General features: G+C 51.6%; 1 protein-coding gene across 10 annotated transcripts in view; it reads left to right on the top strand.

The window, feature by feature from the left end:
- The window catches only part of LOC128914673 (H(+)/Cl(-) exchange transporter 5), a 40690-nt gene extending 29615 nt beyond the window's left edge, over positions 1-11075 (top strand). For all 10 annotated transcript variants that reach the window (XM_054214044.1, XM_054214038.1, XM_054214039.1 and 7 more), the window contains 9 exons: positions 325-509; positions 1126-1248; positions 1742-1948; positions 2907-2987; positions 3874-4416; positions 5688-5874; positions 7304-7702; positions 9676-9892; positions 10706-11075. In XM_054214044.1, coding sequence (XP_054070019.1) covers positions 325-509; positions 1126-1248; positions 1742-1948; positions 2907-2987; positions 3874-4416; positions 5688-5874; positions 7304-7702; positions 9676-9892; positions 10706-10796 — 2033 coding nt within the window. In that variant the 3' untranslated portion in view covers positions 10797-11075. The remainder of the gene's footprint in view (positions 1-324; positions 510-1125; positions 1249-1741; positions 1949-2906; positions 2988-3873; positions 4417-5687; positions 5875-7303; positions 7703-9675; positions 9893-10705) is intronic.
- The last annotated feature ends 3590 nt before the right edge of the window (positions 11076-14665 follow it).

Genomic DNA, 14665 nt, shown 5'->3' with positions numbered 1-14665 from the left:
ATTGAGAAAAATTCATTTCTAGTGATGTAGGGTGGGTTTGAGCGCCATTTGCGATGGTCAGCCTCTGAAGTACTATGAGGCATGCTTTGTTTCCTGACCTGCTCTTTTCAATATATATGCTTAAGCCAATCTTCCCATTTAGCTCTCTATAGAATAAAAGTTGATTGTGGGCAAAAATATCAGTCCTGCTCTATCTGTTGGTAGGAGAGTCAAAAATTAGTAGGGCAGACTGTAACCTTCAGGTGTTGGAGTCTGTATAAGGCTGACTCCAACATTAACATAACATTAAATAATTAAATTTTATTTTTTTTCCCTTTAAACTAGGTTCCTTAGCGGGTCTGATAGACATTTCTGCCCACTGGATGACAGATTTGAAAGAAGGCGTGTGTTTAGCAGGCTTCTGGTTCAACCACGAGCACTGCTGCTGGAAATCCAACACGACCTTTACGGACAGAGACAAGTGTCCCGAGTGGAAGAGCTGGTCCCAGCTGATCCTCGGCCATGGAGAGGTGATGTGTGCCTACAGCTGGCTTTGCTGCTGAAACGCCCCATTTCCCCAGCCTGTACCGCCCCTTGCTAGCGATCTGGATGTACACGCCAGAAGTGCGAGCTCTGGGGGGTTCCGTGGTTTAACGTTCATCGTTGGGGTCTTCCAAGGGTGTAAATAAACCCAAACAAGTTACATGTTGTCCTCGGGGGCAAGCAAAACGTTGCTGCATTTGCAAGCCCAGTGTTTTAGCCGCGTGTCTGAGAACTGCTGCTTGGAGGGTTTTTGCCCACCGAGGTTTTAGAGGAATGCTGGGCGAGCTCAAGTTGTGCCTTTCTGGCAGCTCTCCCCGGTGGAGCCGCCTGTGTGACTGGGACAGCACTGATCCCAGTACCGAGCTACTGGTGCGCCTTGTTTGCTGTTTTATAGAACGGTCTTTGGAGATATGATTGGTTCATACTCTCATATCCCAGCAAATGAATCTTGTCCTTGAAACCTCAGACTTACTGTAGTTCTCCTCACTTTTGGCTGATAACCGTATGGGAGGTGACCTGTTCCCGTGTGCTGGCTTCAGCGCGCGGCTTTGATGTGATCTCAGTTGAAATCATCTAATCTGGGTAACTTCCTCTGCATTTCAGGGGGCTTTTGCATACATTCTCAACTACTTCATGTACGTTATCTGGGCCTTGTTGTTCTCCCTTCTTGCTGTGTTACTCGTGAAGGGCTTTGCTCCTTACGCCTGTGGCTCAGGGATCCCAGAGGTGAGTGAGAAAGGAAGCGACATGGGTTTTTTTAAGGTGGGGTAGGGATCCACCATGCAAAGATGAGACGTGCCTGCTATGGAATAATAATTCCTTGCACTTTAGATGGTGACTTAATGTATGCTTTTTTCCAAACTATTACTGAGGCATGTCTAGTCCTTAAGTCTCCAGGCAATCCCTTTAAAAAAGCAAAGTATTTTGGCCTTTACTGGAGAAGGTACAAACAAAAGCACCCCGTTTGTGTAAGACAGGCTCCACAAGCCTTGGATTTTTCTTCAGCAGGGAGAATAGTCCCGAAGGAAGGACTCAAATGGCTGTTTCTGCCTTTGCAGGGAGGATGTTTTTACCGACTGTACGTTACTTTGGATGGCGGGGAGGGACTCTGATAGCTGTAAGGCAAAGTTGAAGGCAGGATTGGGAGTGCCTGGTAAAAGAGGAGCTCTGCCCAGGGCTTGAATGAAAGCCTGTAGAGCTTTGTGTGCTTGACTTCCAGATCAAAACTATCTTAAGTGGTTTCATCATTAGAGGCTACCTGGGCAAGTGGACGCTGATCATCAAAACCATCACCTTAGTGTTGGCCGTGTCCTCTGGGCTGAGCCTGGGCAAAGAGGGGCCCCTGGTGCACGTCGCCTGCTGCTGTGGGAACATCTTGTGTCATCTCTTCACCAAATACAGGAAGAATGAAGCGAAACGCAGAGAGGTACGGAGGGACCCCAATGTTGTCAGGCTGCTGAGGCAGCGTGGGCAGAGCCGTGGGTCTGGCGCTTTGCGGTGGGTGTAGACTGTTCGGGTTTGGCATATTCTCGGTCTTCAGCACAACACCTAGTTGGAGCAAAAGCCATCTCTGTTAGGAAGTGACGCCACAGCATCTCCCCAGCGCAGGGCATCATCTCAGTTGTGATGGGAGCGTTCACTGGCACTAACCCAGTTCTGCAGCGCTTGTTTGTGTTTGCCATGCAACTCCACAAATAGTGTCGGGACTGTTTGAGGGACCTGGGCCGTGGGAGTAGAATGAAGGACTTTGCTTTCAGGGACGCAGTGGTGGAGGTGGTGTAAGAACCAAGCTAATGTCCAACGCAAAGCTCATGAGCGTTTCCTCACAGCGCTGTAAGACTTTTCTCTGGACAAGTCACTGGAGAACGGTTAACGTGAGATGTGTGGTGTCATATTGGCCACTTTACCTTCTGCTGAACCAAACCCAACAGAACCCACCAGTGGGCTGGCAGGGCTTGGGTGGCCCCACAGCACCTCCAGTTACGTTGTTACCTGCTTCTGAGAAACGGTGTGACTGGGAAACGGGCGAATCTGGGAAAAGTCAGTGTTCTGGGGGTGAAATTACTGCTATTCTGTCTTTGTTCCACCTTTACCTGAGGTGAACGCATAGCATGAAATCGGCTGAAACAGCAAAAGGTAATTGCCAGTGACGCCACTTCTAGTTTGGGGAAGGGAGCGCTGAAATGCTAACCCCAATGTTTTTGTAGCTCCTTGCAACCCTTCTCCCTAGGGAATCGACTCACTCCATGTTTTCCCTGCTGTCAGACCCTGGCTTACTGTGCACTCGCTGGAGATAAAAATCGCACAAATTTAAGTAAAGACAAACAGAAAAGGGGGAAGGTTGCGGGGGCTGAAAATGTCTGACTCCTTGGTTTCTCTCGTAGGTTTTATCAGCAGCTGCAGCTGCTGGTGTGTCTGTAGCTTTTGGTGCACCGATTGGAGGAGTGCTCTTTAGTCTGGAAGAGGTAACATCAGCATTTTCTATTAGCTCTTGGCGAGCTGTTTTATTGCAAGAACTGACCCCGCTGGTTTAAAAATACAGTCTGCTCATAACTGCTTGGGTGTGGAAAGGAGACGCTGTTGAATACTGATTGGTGGTGTATTTACAAGGCCAAGCAACCTAAAAGCTTATTGGGGTTTCAGGTAATTCTTCCAAATACTGGAGAATTTATTTTGGATGATGTCTATCCATAGCTTTGCAATAAACCTGTTGGTTTCCCCTGGTCTGTCCGTGCTCGGCAACACTGACTGCTCACAGCCACCGCCTCTGTCACCTCCACTCTCCTGACAGCTCTGACCCAGGGGACCTGGGAACAAACTTACCTGGCTTGTCAAACGCCTTTCCTTCCCAAGGAACTTCTAATCCTCGTTCTTTGATCCAGACATGCTGTGGGTCACCGCTGCCTGCTTCAGGGCTTAGCTCCGAGGAGGAACAGGATGGTGTTGCTCAGCTGAGCAGTAGTTGTGGTGGCAGCTATGGCAAGCACTGCTCTTTGGCACTTCTGGACCTTGCAGAGCATGCAAGGCAATTAGTTTTCTCCGGATTCAGCTCACAGCTGATTTGTAACAGCTTTTATTACCCAAGTCAGTCACCTCCACTTCAGGGATCGGAGAGGGCACTTGCTGCATTGGAGTTATGCAGGCCGGGACCCATCCCGTCGTTGCAATCGCGTTGAACAGGAGCTCAAAACAAAGCCTGGGGCGCTTGGCTGGAGAGGAGGGTGTGTGGCCAGTGCACATCGATCTCGGTCCCTGCTTTTACTTCATGCACTGGTGATTTTGTTATTGGGCAGTGATCGGTGTAGTGACAAGCGTTAAAGTGACCGAATCTGCTTTCTTTTTCCTTTATAGGTCAGTTACTACTTTCCTCTCAAGACTCTGTGGCGCTCCTTCTTCGCTGCTCTGGTGGCTGCGTTTACCCTGCGCTCCATCAACCCTTTTGGGAACAGCCGCCTGGTTCTCTTCTACGTGGAGTTTCACATGCCGTGGCACCTTCTGGAGCTTGTGCCGTTCATCCTTTTGGGAATATTTGGTGGGCTTTGGGGAGCTTTCTTCATTCGCAGCAACATCGCCTGGTGCAGGCGACGCAAGACGACCAAGCTTGGTAAATACCCTGTGCTGGAGGTGTTTGTAGTGACCGCCATCACGGCCGTTCTGGCCTTCCCCAACGAGTACACCAGAATGAGCACCAGCGAGCTGATTTCTGAGCTCTTCAACGACTGTGGGATTTTGGACTCTTCCAAGCTCTGCGAGTATGTGAACGATTTCAACAGCACCAAAGGGGACGACCTGCCAGACCGAGCTGCTGGCCCAGGAGTTTACACCGCCATGTGGCAGCTGGCTTTGGCCCTTATAATGAAAGTCTTCATCACGATCTTCACCTTTGGCATGAAGGTGAGAACTGCCTGTGGAGGAGTTCATGTTCTTCTCATCCTCTGCAGGAACCCCAAGTCTTAGAGTTTTATTTGCTCAATAAATAGGCTTGTTTTCCTCCCCAGGCTCTGTTAAGAAGGAGCAAGGTGATAGACTGCAATTATTCGTTCTGTTCCTTGTAACTGAGGGCAGTAGAAACCTTTTAGCCTGTGTGTGGGCGCCAGATGCAGTGACTGAAGCTGGTGTCTCAGGGTTTCATGTTCATTTGCCAAACGCGGAATGCTTCTAAATTGTCCTGCCATGTGCCTTTTTGATATATCTGCAATAGCTAATTGCAAAGCAATCAATATCGTAATTTGTAAATGCTTACTTACCGTAGAATCATAGCATGGTTTGGGTTGGAAGGGACCTTAAAGCTCATCTTGCTCCAACCCCTGCCCTGGGCAGGGACACCTCCCGCTAGGCCAGGTCACGGCTGTTCCCTGGTCAGAGGGTTCTGAACTTGTCTGGGGGCGGCTTCCCGAGCTGTGACGTCCTGCCTGGGGCTGGGCTGTCCTGCAGTGAGGTCCAGCAGGTGGAGCTGAGCATCTCCCACTGGCCCCCAGTGGTCTGTCCGGAAAGGTGACCCCACCACAGAGGTTTGGCCATCATTGTTGCCAGGGTGGTCGCTGGCATTCAAGGGCAATCATCAAGTCTGTGAGAAAGCTGTATGACAGATGTGCAAAGGAAAGCGGGGAGACGCTCTGACTTCAAAGAACAGGAGCTTTTGGAGTCCTGGAAGAGGACTCTGAAGTGCAGAGGTGAAACCTGCCGGCAGCGGCTCTGCTGGGTGGCACTTGTGCCACGTGTGCTGATTCCAGGCACCTGCACTTTCACGGTGGCATCTGAATGTCTGCCAGGGAAGGACGACGACTCCACTCCCAGTACGTGAAGGGACAGAGAGGGAAAATCCCCTGCCTGCAACCGTCACGTACTGGTGCGGTTGGAATGGCACAGGCGAGTGTTACCCGTGTGCAGGTGGAACTTTGTTATGTTCTCTTGGGAAATAAGCTTTTGAAAAAGGCTTGTGCTGTTCCACACTAAGCTCTTGTTAACTCTCCGACAGGAGTGAATGCAAACTGTTGCAGGGACTCTGGAGCTCGAGGGCGCAGGAAGGGCAGAGGTGACAGGGCAAGGCAGCTTTGCCAGTTTTACCTTCAGCATAACCTCTAACTCAGTCCTGTTTCGAGTTTCCGTCACTGGTCTTTGAAATGTCTGAGGAACGGCGTCTTTACCGATGTGTGTTTTCCCAGGTCCCCTCGGGTCTCTTCATCCCCAGCATGGCGGTGGGGGCCATAGCGGGCCGGCTGCTCGGCGTGGCCATGGAGCAGCTGGCCTATTACCACCACGACTGGGCCATCTTCAGCGGCTGGTGCAGCCAGGGAGCCGACTGCATCACTCCTGGCCTCTACGCCATGGTTGGGGCCGCAGCGTGCCTGGGTAAGTGAGGTGGATGTTGGAGTCCAGGCTGTGGTTTGGTTTGGGTCCCGGTTGTCCATGTAAAGACGTGTGGCAGTGGGACGCTGCCGCTGTTCTCGCTCTCCGTAGGAGTTGGCTTCATCTCAAGAACATCTCCACTGCTTTGTAGTAGAATGTGCAATGTGTTCTCATCCTGTTTGCGTTGGTTTTGCCAGCACCAGCCCATTGCTGGGCTGACGGGTTTCAGTGGGGAGTCTCCTGACGGAGCACTAGAACAAACGGGCCTGGCCAGGGACTTTAGATTTTCCCGTGGGGTTTTAATTCATTTTACTTCCTGTTCTGGCCTTAGATCTTATGGTGCAGCTCTTCTTTCAAGTGCTCTGGTTTTTGGTAACACTTCTGCTGCTTGGCCGAATTTAAGAAATCGAGTGCACGTGACTGAACTTCATTTTTTACCGTAATTCCCAGTCCTCTCCTCCACAGAATAATGTGTTTAGCTCTTAGGGGGCTACTATACTGTGCCAGGAGAAACTCTCATTTCAGGAAGAATAAAAGCATGCTACCAAACCCCATCTTTGGGCTTTTTACAGGGGATAAACCCTCTTGTTTGCATGTGACTGGTGAAAAATAAATACAGATCCACTTCATTAACTTCATTAACTGTTCGGTTTACCACTGGACAGTACTAAAGGGTATGTGCCCCTTCAGGAGATGGTTATTGGAGCAAAACTCCTCTAAAATATTTGGGAGTAGCTTTGGGACTTGAATCTCAAAAGCTTAATTAAAATATGCCGAGACAAAATGCTGTTATATAAAAATGATGCCAATATTTAACAAGACTCATCTACTTTCTCTTGAAACGCCTCAACTGTTTTAGTGCTGGAAATCTGCAGAAGCGTAAGGAAGAGTAGCCAGAGTGGCTGGCTGGAAGCCGGCAAACGGGGAGGTAAGCTGGCTGAAGGGCCTGCTCTCAGGGAACTGGTGCTCGTAGCCAGAGGATGTCAGGATGACACTTGCCTTTCGCATAGAGCCTGTCAGAGTCGCGATTCCTGAACCCACCTGTGGAGCTGTGGACGAGGCCCCTCTGTGGCACGGCCAGGCTGTTTTGCAGCTGGCTAAGTAACAGGCGAGACAGTTAGCCTTCTTTTGGGGTTGCTTCAGAGTTCAGGGAAAGACCCTCAAAAACATGTAGCAAACCCTTGTAAGCCAGCCCATGGCACGATGCTCTGGAAGGGACGCGTGGTTCCCTACTCTGTTCTGCTTGTCTCTGGCTTCCACTGCGATGCTGAATGTGATGTAGGCGTCCAACAGTACAAGCTCTTGCTGATACAAGACCTTCTCCGGATGCGTTGGCAGAGGATGGCCATGGAAGCCTCAGAACAGCTCTCCTGCCTGGAAACCCCTGAAACTCCATGTTCACGACATCTGTCTTCCTGTGTTCTGTTTGCAGGTGGGGTGACCCGAATGACTGTGTCACTAGTGGTCATTATGTTTGAGCTCACTGGTGGACTGGAATACATCGTTCCTCTGATGGCAGCAGCCATGACCAGCAAGTGGGTGGCCGATGCCATTGGGCGGGAAGGCATTTACGATGCCCATATTCGCCTCAATGGATACCCTTTCTTGGAAGCCAAGGAAGAGTTCTCACACAAGACGCTTGCGATGGACGTAATGAGGCCACGGAGGAATGATCCTCCTCTGACTGTCATCACTCAGGACAGCATGACCGTAGAAGACGTTGAGACCATCATCAATGAAACCACGTACAGTGGCTACCCAGTGGTGGTGTCGCGGGAGTCCCAGAGGCTTGTTGGATTCGTCCTCAGGAGAGACCTCATCATTTCAATTGGTAAGAGGCAAGATGCTGCATAGATAAACGATGCCGTTAGAGGCCTCAAATGGCACTGGCTGTAATTTACTTGACGAGTTTAAACACCTGGCAGTGATGGTGGCTGTGCTTTCTGGCACCTGCGTCTCCATCCCCGAGCAGCACGGGGGCCGCATGCAGGGAGTGCGAAGGCCAGGGTGGCTCCCTGGTGCGATTAGTGTGGCTCTGCTGAAATCAGAAACCTTAGGGAACGGTTGTGAAGCATGGGACTTCTTGCCAGGAAGGACTGAGGCTTCCTGACTTGGCGGATGACTGGACACGGAAAGCTTTCTTAACGGTTAATGCCTCAAACCTTATTTCATGAGGGGAAAAAAGTCTGGTTGGTCTGTGTGCTGAATATTGCGTCACTTCTGAGTCACACCTGGAAGTATCTGTGCTGATGTTAAAGACTTCCACCTCTCTTCACCACTGAAAGCCGGCCTGGTCTTTCACTTGTGCGTTGGTGGTTGTGAGGCAGGTGGTGTGCGGTGCTGGCGGCGCTTGGTAAATGCTGTCCTGGCATCACTCTGATACAATTTCTGTGGTGTGAGCTGAGCTCCTTTGGAAACAACATTGCCGTATCACAATTTAGGGCATGTTTAGGTTTCTCCTGCTCTCAGGTTTCTTAGAACCAGTGCAGCCGAGAGCACATCTCCCCTCTCCGCTCGGTTAACTCCTGCGGGTCGATCCCCGCTCCTGGCTCTCGGGGGGCACGCGGGTGCTGTGCAAGGTGACAGGGCTGGCTGGGGGTGGCGGTTACCCTGCGCTAAAGCAGACAGCGATGGTGGGAACAGCGTGACGGTGAAGTATTGAAGAGGCCTGAGCTCTGCGGTGTGCTCTCCAGCGCGCGGGTGAATGCACTGCCTTAGCTCAAGCGTGACGACGTTCTGTGGGGGTGGTGTGAGGGCTTGGTCCTGAGCCAGCTTTGTCCCGTGGCAGAGCTGGAGTAGTTTGTATCGTTAAATTGCCTCTGGCTATGGATCAACCCCGTGCGTTCCTTCTCTGTTTTAAGGTAGGTTTTCGGTGTCAGTTTGAGGATTTCCAATACATTCTTTTGAAGCATGTGAATAACGTGAATGTTGCTGCTGTTCTTCTTGATAAGTATCTGGCCAAAGCTTACAACGATGTGGAATGAAATACAGAAAAAGGGCACTATCATATTATGCGCGTTGCCTTCCTCCTGTAAGGCTGCTTTGTGGTGTGACCACAAATTCTTGCATTTGTGTTGTTCTGAGTGTCCAGGGACTCGTTAAGAGTAATCTTTTCCCCAAGATAAGCACAGTAATGGGCTGTTGTGTGCCACAGGGTGCCATTTAGCTTTTGACAGACAGCTCCGAATATCCAGCCTGGTGTTTGCGCTGCCAGGCGACCCCCTTCCCAGGGAGTCCGGGACTGTAAATACCCGATGGAAGCTGCAATGGGGAAGAGACCCCAACTGCCCGTGTAGCGGGACTGTAGTGCAGTAGCGTAAATATCTGAGGGGTGGCACGTCCTGAACTTGTTTTCCATTCTTTACCCTAGTCACAGCCATCAGCCTGAGCCAGTGGGTTAAGTGCTTAAGAACCCTTCTTTAGCTACTCCGCATGGGACTCGAATGGGTGACTGATAAAAGTGCGAAGCATTTCATCTGCCTTCTCTTAAAACTGGGAAGTTAAAGATCTCCAGAACTTGCATTCTGCTGGCCAGAGCAGGACGCTGAGATGCCTGGCAGCCTTGACGTTAGGCAAAGTGTGTGCTGCTCTCTCCCCTGGGGTGGAACTTTGGAGTCCTTAGAGATTACGATGTAGTTATTAGAAATTAGGATATAAAAATAGCACACCCTCCTTGGGGCATCGGTTGCCTTGAGAAGCAGCGCAGGTAAAGAGGAGGGATGGACCTTTAAGGCCATCCCAGTGTGGGCAGAGAGAGAAAAGAAAAAGGAGGGAAGATATTTAATAAAATATTTCTTCTTCCAGAAAATGCCCGGAAGAAGCAGGATGGGATTGTGAGCACTTCAATTATTTATTTCACTGACCACTCTCCTCCGCTGCCTCCAAGCTCCCCCTCTATGCTGAAACTCAGGAGCATCCTGGACCTCAGTCCTTTCACGGTGACAGACCAAACACCCATGGAAATCGTCGTGGATATATTCCGCAAGCTGGGATTGCGCCAGTGCCTGGTCACTCACAACGGGTAAGAACGCTGCAGGCAGAACCCGGGGGTCCCAGGATCGTCTGTAGACCTGGGTCACAACCTCCTCCTTCCAGTGCAGAGCACTGGGCGTCAGCTGGAGCGATTTGTTAGCTGCAAAACAGCAATCGTGAAGCCCCTGACCCTCTTCCAGTGGAAGCAGTAACGTAAAGCCTGTAAGCAAAGACACAGCTCCGTGGGGTGACGGGTCTAAGACTGATGAAAGGGCGCACAGCCTCCCCTCAGATCTGGCCGTGTGTATCGTGGAACTGCTTGAATTCGCTTTGGTGTGGAGCAGAAACCGTGTGGTTGGTGAGGTGGAAAGGAATGAGGGCAAAGATGAAAGCAGAGCAGTCTGTTCCCTGAAGTGCGGCACCAGCAGGAGTTCTCTCCCTGTTCCCTGCCGTGGTGTGCTGGGACCAGCTGAGCTTTCCAGCTCTGCCGGAGCCGCGCTGCTCGGCGTCCCTCCCCGACCCTGCCTCTGCCCGTTCCCAGCTCCTGCCCTCCCTCTCGGCACCTCTTTGGAAGCAGAACTACAGAGAGACTAGGGCTTAAAATGCAGCGCTAGACATTCAGGTTGGTCTTTTCAGAGAAGGTGGGGTTAATAATTATTAATATTTGTCTTCGTTATAACCTCCTTACCTTTTTTAGTGTAAAATACTGATGGAGTTTCTGTTGGGGCCTGGGAGTGCCATGCTTTGCGTGGAGTGTCATCCAAAAAGACACTTCAATTAAAATCTCCCGCCGTGAAGCCAAGCGAGAGCCGGGACACCTTCTGTGGTGGTGGTGCACTAAAAACGTGTTTTCACTTTCCAGGAAGCTGCTCGGGATCATTACCAAAAAGGATGTATTAAAGCACATTGCACAGCTGGCTAACCAGGACCCAGATTCGATACTCTTCAATTAAAGGCAGACTAGTAGGTATTGTGTGCTCAACACAAAAGAAACTTTATAGAGGATCCTGGATACACTTTCCTATTTTTATTGAGACCATGGGACTGTTTTCAGCGTTCCCTTCCATGGAGCTGAAGAAGATAATGTTTTTTTCTACCAGATAACCAATTGCACTACATAATCTGTGGAACATAATCTTCTTTTTAGAAGAAAAAAAGACTTTATTTACGTTGCTTTTGTGAAGTTGCATTGGAAAGATTCCATGAAGGAGTAAAAGCAAAATGCTATAGAATTATATCTCCTCTTCTTATTTTATTTGAACTCTCGTTACTAACGTGGGGAGGAAAAGACAAGGTCTGTACCCTCAGAAATTGTGAAGGAGAAGGATGATTTTGCACACAGCTTCAGGTGGTGGCAGAAGGACGCGGTTGTAACTCAGGGGCGGTGTATTCCCAATTAGCCACTTGGTAAAAAGTCAAAATGGGAGAGGGGAAAGAAATCGGTTAGCTGAGGATGTTTTGTTGAAAGAAGTAAAAAGTCCACAAAAACAACACCCCCAGAAGACCAGATCTCCTTAAAATTGGGCCCAGTGATTCTGATTGGGAAGAAGCTTATTTTGATTAATCTTTGGTTGAATGTATTTAATTACTCTGATGCTGCCTTGCCGGGAGAACCCTGAGGAGGAGGCAGAAGGAGTTAACGGTGTATTCTCATCGCCATCCCTTCTTTAGATCTATGCCTAAGGATTTCTTCTCCTTGATTTCCCTTGAGCGTGTAATTAAAATTGCGAAGGCTGACTCCTAAGTTACTGCCCGCCTTCACTGCCCTTCCCAGTAAACTCTGATCACGTTGGATGTTGCACGACTGACCTCTTCTCCGTCAGCGGTGTCGGAGGTGGCTGGGGGTGTCCTGCTGGAGAGCCCTGCGCCCGGGACGTTTACATGGATGCGGGTGCTGTTCCCTGCTCCTCTCCTCAGGCCCGGATCCTGGCTCTAGCATTGGCAGCGCTGCCACTTGACGTACGTGCCCCGCTCGGTGTCTCGTCTTGGCAACAACTATGCAATAAAGCCCTTCCTGACCACTGTTGGCCAACTACCTTGTCCCATGTCTGTGCTCCTCAAGTCCCCGTCCCAGATCTTATCAAATTATTTTCCTGTTAATAAAACTGTGACCGTTTACTGGAATTTTGAAGGTATATGAATGCTTTTGGAGGTTGATGATGTTCCTCACGGCTTCAGTTGCTTTATGGTCCGTGGCTGAGGCTCGTTGGTGCAGCAGAGCTTCCTCTCGCCTCTGGCTCACCACTGCGGCTGCAGAAGGGAGCCGAGCCGTTGAGTAACGGCCAAGAGTGACGGAGTGAGGGCTCTGGCTGTGCTTCCTGACGGACGAACCTCCGGCTCTTGAGCAGGTGTTGCCCTTGGCCCAGCCTCAGCCGCAGAGGCCGTGGCAGCAGCCTCCCCTCGTCCCGCCTGGGCACCCGCAGCCCCAGGGTGGTGGCAGGAGGTGGTGGGGTGTCCCCGTGAGGATACTGCCTGCGATAAACCTCTTCTGGGGGGAGTGGGGACTCCTGGCTAGAGCTGCCTGGAAGCTCGGTCGGTCTTAAACTCTCTCAAATGTAACCAAATGCCTCATCTCTGCTTGGAGCAGAAGGCAGCTTTATTTATTTTCCAAGGCCATCCAGCAGCGAGTTCCTGCTGCCGCTGCTTCAGCCTGGCAGGGAGGGGGTGATGTCTTGAATTCTTGTGTAGCTTAAAGCGGAATCAAAGTCAGGTGTTAGCCAAGGGTCGGATACCTTCTGCTCAGACAGTAAACGCCTTGACTCTGTCTGGGGTGGGTTTGTACAGCGGGAGGTGGTTGCTGAGTTGAAACAGAGACCGCAGCGTTGCCCGAAAGTCGCTCACAACTTGAAATGCTTCGTTCCGCCTCGGCTGTGGCTGGCAGCAGAAGCTTTGCCTTTAAATGCTTTTTTTGTCCCCTTTGGAGAGGGTTGTTCCCCTCTGGCCGGATGGATGCTCTGTGAGTCTGGGTCTGAGCTCAGGGAAGAGCTGCCGCCTTCCGCTTCCCTGGGGTCCCTCCAGGGGAGGTGGGCACTGGAAGAGGCCGGGGATCCCAGCCCGTGCATGCAGGCTTGGGACCTTAGAAGGACCAAAGCTTTTCTTTCCTACTTTTCTGCTTACCTTACAATACGCAGGAGGGCTCCAGCTTGGCAAACGTGGTCCCTGCTTCACTTTGATCTGCAATACATGAGAGCCAGTTCCTCTCCTCCGTGTGGGAAGGCTGCAGTAGCCTGGTGGGAAGCAAGAGGTGCCAAAAGGGGAACCCGTGAGCGGGCTGGAGCCCGGCAGCAGGCTGGTGGGTTATCCCAGCCACTCCTGGGGAAGCGGCAGGGCAGGGAGATGCTGTCAGAGAGGGACTGCGGCCGCTCTGTGCTGGGGAGCACTGGGAACGGGGGCACTCATGGTGGGAAACACCGGCCCAGCAGCGCTGGCAAGCTCCCAGCTCCGCGCTGTGGTTTTTTTTAGCGAGGGAGAGGTGTCCTGGGGAGACTGGGCTGAGAAACCGCGCAGGAAGGTGAGGGTGTGGGAAAATGGTCCCGGCTTTGCGGGAAAGCCCGGTGGAGCTGGGCTTGAGAGAGGCTCAGTCCTCGGGACTGGCAGGATTGCGAGTCCTCGCGATGCCAAACCAAACCCGGTGACGATGGGCAAGTAAAAGAAACGTTGCAATGGTACAGGACCTTTCTTTGCCTCTCACTTGAGCAGATCTCTCCACTTGTGCATCTTTTTAGTATGGAAACTGATGATTTTCCCGCGCATGGGGATGCACGCTTTGGTGGCTGGAGGTCTGGTATGTGTGGGCAAGGTGGAAAGAGTTGCTTGGAGCGTGACTCTGTAGCTGCTCTGTCTGCGTGTGAAAACCTCCTGACCCCATTAACCCACGGAAATGGTGTCTGTGTAAGGAGGACACTCATTTCAGCTCCGGACCTGTTTCTAAGCCATGATTCTCTGTGTAGGGAAACTTGCAGCAAAATTACCCGACTGTCATTCTTGCATTAGGTGACACTCCGTGCCCAGAACCCGAGGCTGGTGCGGGCAGAGATGTGTAGCTCCGTACTGGGATCCCTGCCTGCCCTGCCCTGCCCTGCCCCGGTGAGACGTGGCTTACAGAAGCCCCTGGCTGTTCGCTGTCTGCTTTTATTGAGTTCCTTTAATTCCTACAAAAATACGTTCAAATCTTTCATCAAAAATTCTGTGCAGGGGACGGACCATGCTCAGGTTTTTTAACTCGAGCATTTTCTCCCTTGGCCCTAATGAATGACGCTGCCTGGGAAAGGGGCTCCCCCTCCCCAGGGCACCCCGAGCTACTGCCCAGGGTTTTCCCCCGTCCGCTTCTTGCTTTTCCATTGCTTTACCTTCGGAGCGACTCCAGGAGGAGCCCTGGGGTTTCTCTTCAGCGAACGGCTGGTTGTACGTGTCAGAGCTGGAGAGACTCCAGGTGCTCGATAAATGGCACCCAGCCTGCGCTCTCCTTAGCTGAGCGAGGGAGGTTGGGGGCAGCGCTGGGTACAGAGCTGGAGCCCTTCTCTCTGCCTCTTCCACCTCTTCCTAAACCTCCTGACCCCAGGGCTGCGGCCGTGCGAGAGGGGGCCCTCGGGCACCCTCCTCCTCCCCTCGCCCAGAAGAGGACAGGACGTGGCGGGGGCGTTGCAATATCCCGGTTATGAAGTACGTTGCTGGGGAGAGGTTTGGGTGCCTGCTTCCACTGCCCGCCGCCTTAAGGGCAGGATGGCAGATGGGGGGTTGACTTTGGAGCTCCCCCAGCCTTGTGCTGGGGCTTGAAGGGGACACAAAATCAGCGAATCATCCAGGCTGGAAGGGACCTTTA

Source organism: Rissa tridactyla, chromosome 9 (assembly GCF_028500815.1).
Source record: "Rissa tridactyla isolate bRisTri1 chromosome 9, bRisTri1.patW.cur.20221130, whole genome shotgun sequence".
Taxonomy (NCBI): domain Eukaryota; kingdom Metazoa; phylum Chordata; class Aves; order Charadriiformes; family Laridae; genus Rissa; species Rissa tridactyla.
Note: the sequence above shows the minus strand (reverse complement) of the source record. Positions and strands in the feature narration are given on the sequence as shown.